At 36.2% G+C, this 15,082-nt stretch overlaps 1 protein-coding gene and 1 long non-coding RNA gene across 11 annotated transcripts in view; one reads left to right on the forward strand and one right to left on the reverse strand.

Moving 5' to 3' along the window:
• Positions 1-4,261: 4,261 nt before the first annotated feature.
• Positions 4,262-5,145, forward strand: LOC139036281 (uncharacterized). The gene is made up of 2 exons (XR_011488989.1): positions 4,262-4,464; positions 4,560-5,145. It is a non-coding gene; the product is annotated as an uncharacterized lncRNA (long non-coding RNA).
• Positions 5,146-6,291: 1,146 nt separating this feature from the next.
• ZC3H13 (zinc finger CCCH-type containing 13) overlaps positions 6,292-15,082 on the reverse strand; it is a 93,786-nt gene continuing 84,995 nt past the window's right edge. For 6 of the 10 annotated variants that reach the window (XM_070471211.1, XM_070471214.1, XM_070471210.1 and 3 more), the window contains 4 exons: positions 14,337-14,489; positions 12,454-12,654; positions 9,307-9,470; positions 6,292-7,120 (listed from right to left, as the gene is read on the reverse strand). In XM_070471211.1, coding sequence (XP_070327312.1) covers positions 6,950-7,120; positions 9,307-9,470; positions 12,454-12,654; positions 14,337-14,489 — 689 coding nt within the window. In that variant the 3' untranslated portion in view covers positions 6,292-6,949. The remainder of the gene's footprint in view (positions 7,121-9,306; positions 9,471-12,453; positions 12,655-14,336; positions 14,490-15,082) is intronic. The other 4 variants (XM_070471215.1, XM_070471213.1, XM_020873942.2 and 1 more) reach the window with 2 other exon arrangements.

Raw genomic sequence — 15,082 nt, forward strand, 5'->3', positions numbered from 1 at the left:
ACATGTGTACTTAGTCACACATGACTCTTTGCAACCCCATGGACTGTAACCCACCAGGCTTCCCTGTCCATGGGATTTCCCAAGCAAGAAGACTGGAGTGGGTTGCTATTTCCTCCTCCAGGGGATCTTCCTGACCCAGAGATCGAACCCTCATCTCCTGTGTCTCCTGCATTGCAGGCAGATTCTTTACCGCTGCACTATTAGGGATGCCCTCTGATGATTATTATCCTGCACTAAATAAGGTGGAACTCCCCACTCCCTGCCTGCAAGTGCTAGGAGGTGTCTTATATAAACTGTAGGGTGTTTTGCCCTAATTTATTGGTTTTGCAAGAATGACCTATTGTTGGGCTTGATTAATTAGATTGTTGGGTGATATACTTAATGGTTATTGGATGCAATTTGCAATGCTTAATAAAAAACTTAATATATTAACAGTAATGCTGTGAACCTATACTTGGACTATGTCTGTGAGGATGTACAGGATGGATAAGTGAAGTGACCCTCTGTATCCATTTGCTAGGGCTGCCATAACATGACATCACAGACTGGCTGTAAAACAGAAATTTATTTTCTCACAGTTGTAGAGGGTGCAAATCCAAGACCAAGGTGCCAGCAGGGTGATTTCCTCTCTCCTTGGTGTGCAGATGGTTCTCTCTCTTGCTGCCTCCTTCAGGCATAAATACTACTCCTGGTGTCTCTTCCTTTTCTTATAAGGGCAACAACAGTCATATTGGATTAGGGTCCCATCCTGTTTCATTATAACTTAATCACCTCTTTAAAGACCACATCTCCAAATGTGTTACTTTCTGATGTATTTGTTCAGTGGTATTGGGGGTTGGGATTTCAACATAGCAACGTGACATAGGGACAAAATTCAGTCCATTAACATTACAAAGAACTGGTTAGATGAAAAGTATAGCTGCAGGTATCTTGTATTTGCAGAGTAGATTACAATTTACACAGCAATTTTACATGCTTATCTCATTTAATTTGAACAGACCTTTGTTATCTGGTCCAAAGTTTTAGATGTACCTACAGAAGAATTCTGCTGACAAGATTTATCTGGAATGATTAAAGGATACAGCTTGAAGGATCTGCAAAATATATTCCAGTAACCTTCAAATCCCAGCTAGCTCTAGATATAGCTTATATTGAGGTATATATTGAGCTTATATTGAGATATAGCTTATATTTTACATTTTACAAATGTAAAAACTGTGATTTAAACGACATATCTTTTCTCTTCTGATGAGGAACAAATCCAGTGAAAACAGCATTAAACTAAGCCAAGGAACTAGAAAGAAGGCTTGAAGGCTTGACTGAGGGTGGAGGATCTGTTTCCAAGATGGTGCACTCAACTGGCTATTGACACAAAGCCTTGGTTTCTCCACATGGACTTCTCCGCAAAATGGTTTGAAATGTTCTCATGACATGGCACCTGGCTTCCTCAAAGAAAGTGATCAAATAAGAAACCATAGTGTCTTTTATGACCTAGGCTGAGTCACTCACCTTTACCATTCATGTTTCTCCATTTGTTTTGAGTCCAGTCCAGTCCATGTTCAGGGAGTTCCCATAGTTATTTTAAAGTTGAAGTATAGTTGATTTAGATAATTAAAGTGATTCAGCTATATATACTTTAAAAAAATATTCTTTTCCATTATGGTTTATCATCAGACATGGAATATAGTTGTGTGTGTGATATAGTTGGATCTTTTTTATCCTTTTATATATAAAGCTTACATCTGCTCGCCCCAAACTCCCACTCCATCCTTCCTCCAACCCCTTCCCCCTTGGCAACCACAAGTCTATTCTCTATGTCTGTGATTCTATTTGTTTTATTGATAGATTCATGTCCTATTTTAGATTCCACATATAAGTGGTACCATTCAGTATCTTTCTCTTTATGACTTCGCTTAGTATATAATTTCTAGATTCATCCATGTTGCTGCAAATGGCACTATTTCATTCTTTTTATGACTGAGTAGTATTCCATTGCATATATGGACATCTTTATCCATTCATCTGTCAATGGACATTTAGCTTGTTTCTGTATCTTGGCTATTGTGAATAGTGCTGCTATGAACATAGGGGCACATGTATCTTTTTGAATTAGTTTTTGCAAGGATGTATGTCTAGGCGTGGGATTGCTAGATCATACTGTAATTCTATTTTTAGTTTTCTGAGAAACTTCCATACTGTTTTCCATACAGTTGCACAAATTTACATTCCCACCAACAGGTAGGAGAGTTCTCTTTTCTTCACACCCTCTCCAGCATATATTGTTTGTAGACTTTTAAATGTATCTCATTGTAGTTTTGATTTGCATCTCTATTAATTAGCAATGTTGAACATCTTTTTACATGCCTCTTGGGTCATCTGTATGTCTTCTTTGGAGAAATGTCTATTCAGAGCTTCTGTCCATTTTTGGGTTGGGTTGCTTGGAGTTTCTTGTTGAGCTATATGAGCTATTTGTTTATTTTAGAAATTAAGCCATTGTTGGTCACATTGTAAATAATTTTTTCCCATTCCATTCTCTTAATTGGAGAAGTAGGTAGGTAGGTAGATAGTTTGCTATCTACCCACTATCTACCCAGCTAACAGATATATCTAACGTACATTAATGTCAGGAGGAAAATCTGACCTAGAAGCCATAACTTTTTTCAGAAGCCATAACCTGAAGTTTCCCGTCCTGTGCCCTGAGTTTCTGACGAGCCAACTGACACATCTTTGGCATGTCTCTGAACCACTCTGTCTCCAAGCTTCTAAAATTTCTCTCTTGATTTCTTCTTTGACCAACTGAAGTAGCCTCCAAATACTTGTGAATTTTCCAGTTTTCTTGTAATTGACTTCTAGTCATACTATTGTGCTCAGAAAAAATGACTGATACTGTTTGGCTCTTAAACTTATTTTAATATGTTTTGTGGCCTAACATATGATCTATCATGGAAATAGTCCATGTGTGCTTAAGAAGAATGTTATTTTGAGTGGAATATTCTGTATTATGTTTCTAAGTCCACTTGTTACAATACGTCCTTTTAAGGCAAATGTTGCCCGATTAATTTTTATCTGGGTGATCTATCCATGATGAAAATGGAATATTAAAGTCACCTACTACTATTGTCAATGTCTTTGTAGGTTTATTAACATTTGCTTTATTGAGGTGGTCCTATATCAGGTATGTAAATATTATAAAATGTTATATCCTCTTGTCAGATTGACCTCTTTATCATTATACAATGACCATCTTTGCTTCTTACTACAGTTTTTGTCCTAAAAATCTATTTTGTTTGATATAAGTATAGCTACTCCAGCTCTCTTTTGGTTTCCATTTGCATGGAGTATCTTTTACTATTCCTTTGCTTTCAGTCTGTGTGTGTCCATAGACTTGAAGTGAATCTCTTGTAGGCAGAATATAGCTAGGTCTTGGTTTTTAATCCATTCAGCCACTTGATGTCTTTTGAGAATGTAGTCTCGTTACATATAATTATTGGTAAGTATATGCTTCTTATCATTTTGTTGTCTTCTGGCTACTTTGTAATTCCTTTTTTTCTTCTTGCTTTCTTTGTGATTTGATTTTCTGTAGTGGTATATGCTTAGATTTTTCTATCTTTTGTGAATCTTTTATTGGTTTTTGCTTTGTGGTACCATGATGCTTACATAAAACTTATTTATTACAGTCTATTTTAAGTTGATGACAGCTTGAGTTCATACTTGTTAATTGTAATTACAATTCTACATTGTAATTCCATTTTAAAATTTATTTATAAATAAGTGTTAAAATCTTACCTTTTTATTAACAAATAAACATTAACAAATTATGGCAGAAGTTATTTTTACTAATTTTGTCTTTTAACCTGCACACTAGCCTTATAAGAACTTAACTCATTACTGTTACATTCGCTTTTTCTGAATTTTACTATATATTTACCTTTACCAGAGATTTATACTTTGCTTTTCTTGCTAATAATTAGTATACTTTCATTTCAGCTTAAAGTCCCTTTAACATTTCTTGTAAGGCCGAGACCAGTGGTGATTAACCACAATAGCATTTCCTGTCTCGGAAAGTCTTAATCTCTCCATTAACTTTGCCAGGTAGAGAATTCTTGGTTGGAAGTTTTTTTCCTTTCAGCACTTTGAATATCTCATAGCACTTCCTTCTGGCATGTAAAGTTCCTGTTGATGAAGTCTGCTGATAGCCGTATAGGGCTTCCTTTATTAAGTATCAAGTGGTTTTTTTTCTTGCAGCCGATAAGATACTCTCTTGGTCTTTAACCTGAACCTTAATTACAAGGTGTCTCAGTATGGGTCTCTTTATGTTGTTGTTTAGGGGCCTTGTCTCTCCAGGGCAGGTCTTAGAAGTTGTGATGCAAGATGTGGAGTTCAAACTCTTCACTCTTCAGGGAGAATGCAGGGGTGCAACTTCCTTCCTGAGCATGGGTCTCCATACTGAGAGTGGAGTTGATGGTGAGATTCTGTCTCAGCCTTTTCTACCAGCTTAGAAGTGGGTTTTTCCTTGCAGGACGCTCTCAGCTAATTTTGTTTTGTTTTTCTTTTTTCAGAGGAAACTGTTCCTATCTTGAGCTGGAACCCATATCCTTTTAAAATTAGGAACTGAAAGCATCACTGACACTATAGATACTGTTTACCTTAATCTTTACCCAACTGAATAGCAAGGAATAATGGGGGATGTTCTGCTGATGCCACAAATTCTCAGATTAACAGGGATAAGTCACAAGTGGTCATGGGGAAGGATGGGAAAGATAACCTGCAGTTACTGATCAGAATAAAGAGAAGTGACAGGTCAGATTTTAACATATTAAGGTACTACTTGAGTATGGTGAGAATTTTTTATGAAAAAGTTAGTACAAGACTTTACAAAATAGGACATCTGCCCCTCCCAAAAGAAACCAACAGAATGTTAAGTTATCTGTTAACTCTCATTTTATTTACTGTGGACTGCAGACATAGTCTTGCCTCTTCTCTAGCTGGACAACTTCTTATTGCAAGCAGCTAGAGTCCAATTGTGGCAAGTGGACAAACTTCATCAGTTACAAGACAGAAGACTTTACTAACAAATAGTTTATAGATCAAAAGATGTTTCCACGAATACTGGTCCAAGAAATTTTATGGAAAATCCAACAAAAGTTTGCTTTAGAAAAACTTTATGAGTATATGACTAGCAATACACAGAATGTTTAAATTTAAAAATATTATGAGACATAACACTACATTCCCATTGGGAGCATAAAGCTCTGAGTACTGTGACTACGCAAAAAAAAGAGTTTAAAATTTTTCTTTTACAACATAACAGAAGATATTCAAACTAAAAAGGCAACAGATTTGACTAAATGGCAAATCTACCTATATAGTTTTCATTCTGTAAAGAAATAACTTGTGAAATACTCCTAAAAGCCACTGGACAGAACAGGATAACCATAACTTTTGTTATACTCCACATTTCTTTGAACTCAGAGAATCTAGGACTTTAAATCTTTATGCTACAGAGAACAGTATTATCCACTAAAACAGAAGGTAATTTTCTAAAGGGTATTCATTCTCCAGGTCATTAAAGAATTTTACATTTTTTCCTTATTCAAAAGATTTACCAATTGGTAAGAAGAAACAGACACCTGAAAAATCTTTTTGCTTACCTTTTTGGTTTTTGCTTTGCTACTTGCTATTTTCTTATACATGCTTTGCAGGTCATTTGGAAATATGACTACTTTCTTTGCTGGGTAAGCATTTTATAAAAATTAAGTGCACAATGACTACAATGAATGTTCCTGAATATAAACTTTCAACCTGTTACAGTATATTACCCATAGAGAAAAGGTACAACACTACTGAGACAGGTAATGCAGAATTACAGTTTTAACAAAAACCTGTGAAAGGCAATTGGCAAATTACAATTTTGATTGGTTTCCGTCATCATTTTTATTGTCTGCCCACAAATTCTGTAGTTTGGAGTTCATTTCAGATACTTCTAAGAGTCCACTTCATGAGTTAAATATGTACATACAAAATAAAACAGATATACTGTAACTTATAAAAATTAAATTGTTTTATATATTACAGGTTAGAGGCAGGTTAATATAATCAAAGGTTACAGTTCTGAAAAGTATGGTTTGTTTCACGTATTACTGAGCCATACTTAAAGTACATCCTCAACTCTTATCACATTATTTACAGCTGTCCAATAACTCGAGCAGTAAAATATCTGAAGTACGAAACATGTAATGTTGGTAACAAACATTTTTGAACAACAAGAATAAGATTAATGAACAAAGTAAATCTAGAACAAGGAAAGGGAAGGTACATTTATTAAAAATAAAAATAGTTGACAATCTCTGATAACAAAACCATTGAGAATCGAAATATATCCAATATACATTGTAACAATGCACATATATTTTAAAAAACTGAAGAGGCATTAAGTAGTTCTGCTTAGAATTAGAGAAAACAGGATTGTGGCTTGCTCCTGTGGGAGGCCGGCGTACACACAGCAGCACCCCTCTGTGTCCTGTGCATCACAGTGGTGCATGGCGTGTGTGCATTCAGTGAACACACAGAAACTGCGATTTTCTCCAGAAACAGTAAGGATGATCCAGTATGTAAGTCAGTGGCTCTGGCTCCATTTCATAAAAAATCTGTGTAGGCTAGAAGCGTAAGGACAACTGTTTTCAAAAGCTTCAGTTTTACCAAAAGGTACAGAATAAACAACTCAATCTAGATGCTTTCACATTATTTTGGACGGTGTAAAAATTGATGTAAAATCTTAAGCTCGCCAAACTAGTGTCTTTAAACTTTATCAAAAGTTCGCTATTTTTAGCATGGCTGGTAAGTCTTTTCTGTCTTCGTCACTAATAATGCTTGTCAAACCACAGAACTCTGAAAAAGAATACACACTGCTGAAGGAAAATAGTACCAAAAATGTACCTGGACTTCAGTCTTAAGACACACACAGTTCCTGTTGGATACTGGACTGTGAAAGTTTATTATCTTCAGTCTTTTCAGGTCCTGGGGCTTGGCACATGGTCTTTCGCTTAAATAATCGAAGACTCAGTCGTAACAGTTCATTGTCTACCATTGGAGCATTTGTATAAGCTTGTTTTACAGTGCCCTATTTGGAGAAAACGTTTAAAAAGATGTAGATTAGGTCACAGTAGAAAAGACAGGTTAAACTGCTAACAAAAATCAGTTATAAGAAAAATCAGTATGAGATAGGTATTAAATTAGCTGTGCATACATGCTAAGTCGCTTTACTTGTGTCAGACTCTTTGTGACCCCATGGACTGTAGCCTGCCAGGCACCTCTGTCCATGGGGTTCTCCAGGCAAGCATACTGGAGTGGGCTGCCATGCCCTCCTCCAGGGTTGGGTTTGATTCCCAACCCAGGGATCAAACATCTCCTGCATTGGCAGGCAAGTTCTTTATTAATAGTGCCACGTGAGCTGTATTGGATATTTAAAAGCAAAATTAAGAAATGCTGTTTTCCGACTCAAGGAAAAGAAAGCAATCTTTAGAGGGTGCCTAGTCTAACTTCTTGCTTAAAGTAGGAATCTTCTTGACAATCCCTGACAGGTAATCAAGTAGTTTTCACTTCATCATTTCCAATGACAAAACAAAACAACAAAAAACACATGGCACATTATATTGTTAAGCAGTATGATTTCTTACACATGTTGAAATAAAATCTTACATGAAGTTACACACTAATTCAATCTTACTTTCACAGGGCACCAAACATTCCATACTCCTTACTGGTCTACTAATGTGCCATAAGATGCAGGTTCTAGAAGTGAACAAATTCTCCAGGAGACAGCTGATCCGTGCAACCTACTGAGAAACTATCACCTCCTTTGTTCTAAGAGGTAGACCTCTACTCTTGGAACCTAAAGCTATCTTAGAAGTTTTGAAAATTACTGTTGTAAAATTTTGTTAAACATCCTCCAACTATGCATAACAGAGAAGGCAATGGCACCCCACTCCAGTATTCTTGCCTGGAAAATCCCATGGACAGAGGAGCCTGGTGGGTTGCAGTCCATGGGGTCGCAAAGAGTCGGACACAACTGAGCGACTTCACTTTCACTTTTCAATTTCCTGCATTGGAGAAGGAAATGTAACCCCACGCCAGTACTCTTGCCTGGAAAATCCCATGGACAGAGGAGCCTGGTGGGCTGCAGTCCATGGGGTTGCACAGAGTCGACTGAAGTGACTTAGCAGCAGCAGCAACCATGCATAATGAAATAAGGTAAGATTTGCTATTTCCAGCACTCTGCTATTTTTCTTCTAGAATCCTTAAAGGAACAATGATGCCTTGTCACATTTGCATTACAAAAAAAGGTTTTTTTAAGTTGTGATACACTAAAACTGGCTTTTATGTATACAGTTCTATGAGTTTTAAACTCATGTTTATAGTTAAAAAACCATGACCACAATTAGAAGAGAGAAATTTCATCATTCAAAAAAAAAAAAACCTTCCTTTGTTTTCCCTCTGTATTCCACCTTCTCCCCAACTCTAACCCCTTATAACCAATGATATAACAGCCAAACCATAACAGAACTTTGATAATGTCATGTTCATGGTCTGCCCTCAACTGGAAGGATTTACAAGGTTCTGAATGATGGTTCTCAGTGAGAAATTTGCAGGGGTGTTTTTGGGTATCATAATTTGTGAAGGGTACTATTAGAGAAGGAACCAGGAAATGTTATAAAATATTTTTATAAAAAGGGAGCAGGAGTCTGATGACACTGCAAACCATACAGCCTCTCAACCGGGGTTCCTTACCTGAACCAAACAGAAAATAGTTGAGAAGAATAAAGGGATTTGAAACCCAAGTAAATGCTTACATGTAATCACCTATATTTATTTTCTCTCTTCAACTTGGTATATTTTCATAAACACTATATATATAAACATGCTCTATACAGTAATAAAAATCTCCTTACCACTCTGTATCTGGGAAATGTTTTTCCTTGATCTTCAATTTAAATAAATTTCTAGTATATTTTATTACCTAAAGAAACTTTGCAAATGAGAAGTATTTCATAGGAATAGAGTATTTTAAATTTTCTTTAAGCCTCAGTAACAATTTGCTATTCAAAAGAAATGTTCTTCAATAGTATTAAAGTAAAATAAAAGGTATTATAAATTCTAATAAAATTCTTTCTCTTGGATATGTACATGACTGGGAAACCAACTCATAAAAACAGACTATGAGACCTCAACCTCACTGCAAAGCAATCAAATGAAAAATATGTACATATGACTCAACAGTTTCTGATTTTTCTAAGGAAGTAACAGTACCTTCTCGTTTTTAACAAGCTGCTTTCGGATTGCAGAATCCCGTCTGAAGCATAGTGCTTTACAACACGGTCCAAGATTACTAAGCAGATTTGCTCTTTCCTCTTTTCGTAGTAATGCAGCCATGTTGAGAGCCCCAAGTTCATGTTCAAAGAGACTGTCTACATCTTTCAAAAAAAAAAAAAACAAACACACATTAAGGTTTCTGAAAACAGAAATGTTAACAACTGCTTGGATGAATATTCCACAAAATCTATATATTAGCGAAGTCACCAACAGTGACTTCCCTGGGGGCTCAGACAGTAAAGCGTCTGCCTACAATGTGGGAGACCCAGGTTCAATCCCTGGGTCAGGAAGATCTCCTGGAGAAGGAAATGGCAACCCACTCCAGTACTCTTGCCTGGAGAATCTCATGGACGGAGGAGCCTGGTGGGCTACAGTCCACGGGGTCACAGAGAGTTGGACATGACTGAGCGACTCACCAACACTGGTGAAGATAATTTTGTATATTAAACACAATATGTACTCTGTGAGAGAACGCCAACACGTAGTTTTGCTGCTGCTGCTGTTGTGTCCAACTCTGTGCGACCGACCCCATGGATTGCAGCCCCCCAGGGTCCTCTGTCCATGGGGATTCTCCAGGTAAGAATACTGGAGTGGCTTGCCATGCCTTCTTCCAGGGGATCTTCCTGACCCAGGGATCGAACCTGAGTCTCCTGAATTGCAGGCAGATTCTTTACCACTGAGCCACCAGGGAAGCCCAGTCTTGGCACTAGCCTCAAACAAAAATAAATATTCTGATAGTCACTTTTTTTAAGATATAAGAAAAGCAAAATGGGGAGAGAGAATTTAGACATGGGTTACTATGAGAAGAAAAGTTCAAGTTAATTAGTAAAATCAAATTCAATATATTGCTTACTGTCAACTACTAAAAGTTCTAGGTTCAGGACTTTACTACATTTGAATTTTGCCATAATAATGTGACTACTGTGTGGTCCCCCCAAAACTCTGTTGGGAAAGTGATTAGGTGTTAGATGATCTACAAATTTTATCCAATATTTGGTCACTGTAAAAACCTGGGACAATGTATCAAATTAAAATCACTTTAAGTCACAGCCTGCAAGGTGAGGAGAAAAATCTGTTAAAAATAGACAAAAAGGAAATAAAAATGTAGAAAACAGGACCAGTCAATAATTGAAAAGAGTAAGAATAGTTATTTCACAAATATTCATCAAATACTGTGTGTCAGGTACTATTCAAGGCAATGGCAAAATTAGATCACCAGACACTGGATATAGCAGTAAATAAAGCCCTATTCCTTAGAGAACTTCTACTCAGTATCATGTATTAGTTCTCTAATAAAGCTATCTCACCACCAAAAAGCAGGACTACTTGGTAAAGTGTTAGTCATTCAGTCGTGTTCAACTCTTTGAGACCCCATGGACTGTAGCCCACCAGGCTCCTCCATCATGGGATTTTCCACGCAAGAATACTGGAGTGGGTTGCCATTTCCTCCTCCAGGGGATCTTCCCGACCCAAGGATGGAACCCAGGTCTCCCACATTGCAGGCAGGTTCTTTACTGTCTGAGCCACCCCGGAAGCCTGGACTACTTGCTAAGGAAGAATCAAATCCCTCTTCACAGTATATATTTTCATTGTTTAAGTGATCATTAGTCAGGGACAAACTATAGTCTGATTGTGCTAACTATGCAACAGATTTTTAACCTGAAATGCCATTAACAAAAGTCACAGAAGAAAATAGCTGCAGATGTGGATAAGACCTTAGGGGTTTCATTACATATTTTATGCCCACAGGTGTTACATGCTTAAGATCACAGAGCCAATCAAACAAGGGAGAAAGAATGGGACAAGAACTTAAGACACTGGTCACTTGTCAGATTAACACACACACAGTAAGTATATTGGGCCATATTAAAATCAAGAGAGTTACTGCTTATGCTAACAGAGCTGAAGAGAGAACATGTATTCATGAAACATAAAACAAACTTTTTTCAATTTTATATTAGTAAAAAGCTCAATTCTTTCACCTCAAACTTTTTCACCTCATGAACATGATAAAACATTAAATAATCTTACTACTTTCATCTTTTACCTCCTATCCTTTTCACATTCCTCTTCCCCATTAATAAAGTATTAATAAGTGGCCAAAACACAGGGGATATTCCCAACCCAGGGACTGAACCTGGGTTTCCTGCACCGAGGGATTCTTTACCATCTGAGCCACCAGGGAAGCCCAAGAATACTGGAGTGGGGAGCCTATCCCTTCTCCAGGGGAACTTCCCGGCCCAGGAATCAAATTGGGGTCTCCTGCATTGCAGGTGGATTCTTGACCAGCTGAGCTACCAGTAAAGCCCAATAAGCTGCCAAAACACAGTGAAGTAGGTTTCAGATAACAGGAGAGAAAAAAAAAAAATCTACAAACTAAAAATGTTCTGGAATAGTAAAAAGCTGTAGCTGTTTTCACTGTCTAAAATCAATGTCATAAAATATTTTCAAACTAAATAGCAGTAGTAATATTTACTAGGCATCACTGCATGTCAAAAACTATTCTAAGTGTTTTACTTGTGATAACTCATTTGCTCCTCCTAACAATCAGGTGGCTTGGTGGTATAATAACTCCCAGTTTGCAGATGGTGACAGTATCATATAGATTAACCATAGCTAGTAAGTGGTATACACCTATTGGAATCCAGGCCATCTGGTTCACAGACTGAGTTCTTAAGCACTTTGTAAAAGGCTCAACCTAAACATCTGCATTTGAGCAAAATTCTCCATTTCCCAGGGGAAAGCACTGCCAAGATTATCAATCTGCTTAGACATGAAAAATATCTAAGTTCACTTTCCTAAGATCTACTTCATTTAGCCCTGGGAAAACCACCGAGCACTATCACACTTACCTGTTAAAAAAGTAGTTTTGATGCAGAAAGATCATTGCGCTATGTTTACAACTCATCTGTAGGTTTAAATTACTCTCAAAACAAACTTTGACCATGAGGATTAAATAATGAAAATAAATGATTCTTTAAAAAAAATTCTTATAACTACTACATAAGAACAGAACAGAATCCTTTTCAAAGGCATCTTCATATTTATATTAGATATTACACACTTAAATTGGGGTGGAATTACCTTTGGGCTTTTCTAAAAGTCTCTGACATGTTTCTTTGACTTTCGTAAAGAGCTCAGGACCAGCCAACTTTTTAGAAATGCCAACTCGCAGCATAACAGCTCCAGGTGTGAATTTTAAGAGCGCGGCCCCAGGCTCTCGTGGTTCTTTTGGATGCTTTGGCATAAGACCAGACCAATCCACGTCTATCACATCTAGCGGATCTACAAAAAGTTATAGAATTTTCTTACACCAAGAAATACCATTCCTGTTATCCAGCGAGAAATACAGATTGAAAGACACAGGAAAGCAAACAATAAGTAATTTAAATTAAAAAAGGCATATTCTTAAAAGATTTTCTATAAAAACTAGTATTTAGAATCTAAGAAATTTTACAAATAAACTTCCTCACCAAAGGAAAATAGTAAAGAGGTCTTAGGCAAGTGCTCCCACCCATCCGCATTTCTTTTATATGTGGAATCTAAAAGAATCAAACAAACAAAAAGAAATCCACACTCACAGATACAGAGATTGGTGGTTTCCAAAGGGGGAGGGATCTGAAGGTTAGACAAAATGTGTGAAGGGTATCAAGAGGTACAAACTTGCAACGATAAATAAATCATGGTAATGCAATGTACAGTGTGGTGACTCTAGTAAACAACATTGTATTCCAACATTAAAAGTTGCTAGAAAGTATGAAAAGTTCTCATCACAAGGAAAAAAACTGTAACTTTGCATGGTGGTAGATGACACCATGTCAAGGTAACTAGACAATGTGGTGATCATGTTGCAACGTATATACAAATGTCTAATCACTATGTTGTGCACCTGAAATTAATGTAATTTATGTCAATTATACTTCAATAAAGAAAAACCCAAAACAAACAAAAAGCAAGCAAACAAGCCCCTAAGCAAACCCATCCCTACAAATAATGCCCTTAAATTGCTTCAGAGAGTCTCAATGAAAGAATTCCACTATTTCACTAAGACTAGGTCTGACACTTTGAAACTTGGTACCAGAATCATCCAAGGGTTCATTAAATCTAGGAACGTATTTAATTTCCATGTGTACATGCACAGACAAACACACAGACACTACTTTTAAAAAAAATAAATAATTCATTATGAAATAACTAAGAATCAGGCAGTGGACAGAATTAAAATTGAGAATAATCTATCCACTGACAAGGAACAGCTTAGGAAATTAACAAAATAATGTTCTATTCAGAAACACCTAATAGTTGATGATAATAAAGATAACATACATACATTATACATTAGTATAAAAAACTGTAAAATACAAGAGCAAATTAAGTCAAAGATTTAATATTCTACATATCCAAAAACCCTTACTATGATAAATTGTTAGTAATAATTAGACTAATTGGGATGATTCAACAAGAACAATAAAGGTTGCTGATTCATGGCGTAGTCACTGGAGTAAGCTCTGGCTTACTATAAGTGAATATTTCACTACAAGTGAAAATATTACTGAATTTAGAAAATCAAGAGAAGTATAAAAACAGTGTTCAAATACAACCTCAAGTTTTTAAGTTTCTGAATGGTCATTTCAACAGTTTGTGGAACATAGTTGTGAAGCTCTGTACCATATACCTACCATCTGTTTTAAATTCCAGGTCCTGCAACAGGAATCAAACTCTGGAAAAGAAATCTTACAATTGTGCTATTTTAGATACTGCCCTTTTCAATTTATAGGCAATGTCTATTTAAAAATGAACAGAGCATAATAACTATAATTTTTGCTTTACTGGCCTTTCAATGTTAATTAAAACACAACTGGGAAGATTCTGTGTTTTATAAATTCTTACAGCATGAAAGGGAACAAAGAATACCTCAATATCATAATTAAATACCTTTTATGTTCAACCACCTCTGCAATGATTACCTGGCATCTTCTCCTCATCCTGTTGGTCCTCCCGCTTTTCAGCATCACCTGCCAGAATTTCATCTAGTTCGTCATCGCTAATTGGCTCGTATCCTTCTCCAGCACCAGATCCCAATGAATGCGCATCATCTAGCTTGGATTCGTCGTCTCCTGCTAAACAGAAAAATTAATTTCACGCCAAAGAGAGCATTAAGGGAAAGGGACATCTAAGTGAAACCAAAGAGGAGAGGCTGGGCACACTAAAAAAATTGAGAAGCATTTTTTAATTTAAAACTACATTTCTTAATTATTCAAAAGACTTGATAATTCCAAAAGAAAACTTAAAAAAATGAATTAAATTTAGTTTTAATGACAAGAGCACAGTATGGACAGCAATATCGAAATAGGTTATAAGATTACAATTAAAATATGAGAAATAAAATCTACCACTAACATATTAGTACTAGTTAACTTTTTATAATAAAACTAATTCAGAGAAATCCACTAATTTCAAAAGGATGCATTAATTTCTTTATCAAAATATATTCAATTTTAAAAGCTTACAAACTAATTACTAGAATTAATATGAAGTTTAAATCTTAGCTCATAATATTTTATTCATGATATGAAGAACTCTACAGTGGTGAGGTAGAAATTTAAGTGCCATTAATCCCCATCCCCCTCTGCCACCAATCTCCCAATTCATCTTCCCTATTCCAATGTTTTCCTTTAATTAATATATGCAATTTTAAAAGATTGCTGTAATA

The sequence above is a fragment of the Odocoileus virginianus genome, chromosome 8, assembly GCF_023699985.2.
Source record: "Odocoileus virginianus isolate 20LAN1187 ecotype Illinois chromosome 8, Ovbor_1.2, whole genome shotgun sequence".
Classification (NCBI taxonomy): Eukaryota; Metazoa; Chordata; class Mammalia; order Artiodactyla; family Cervidae; genus Odocoileus; species Odocoileus virginianus.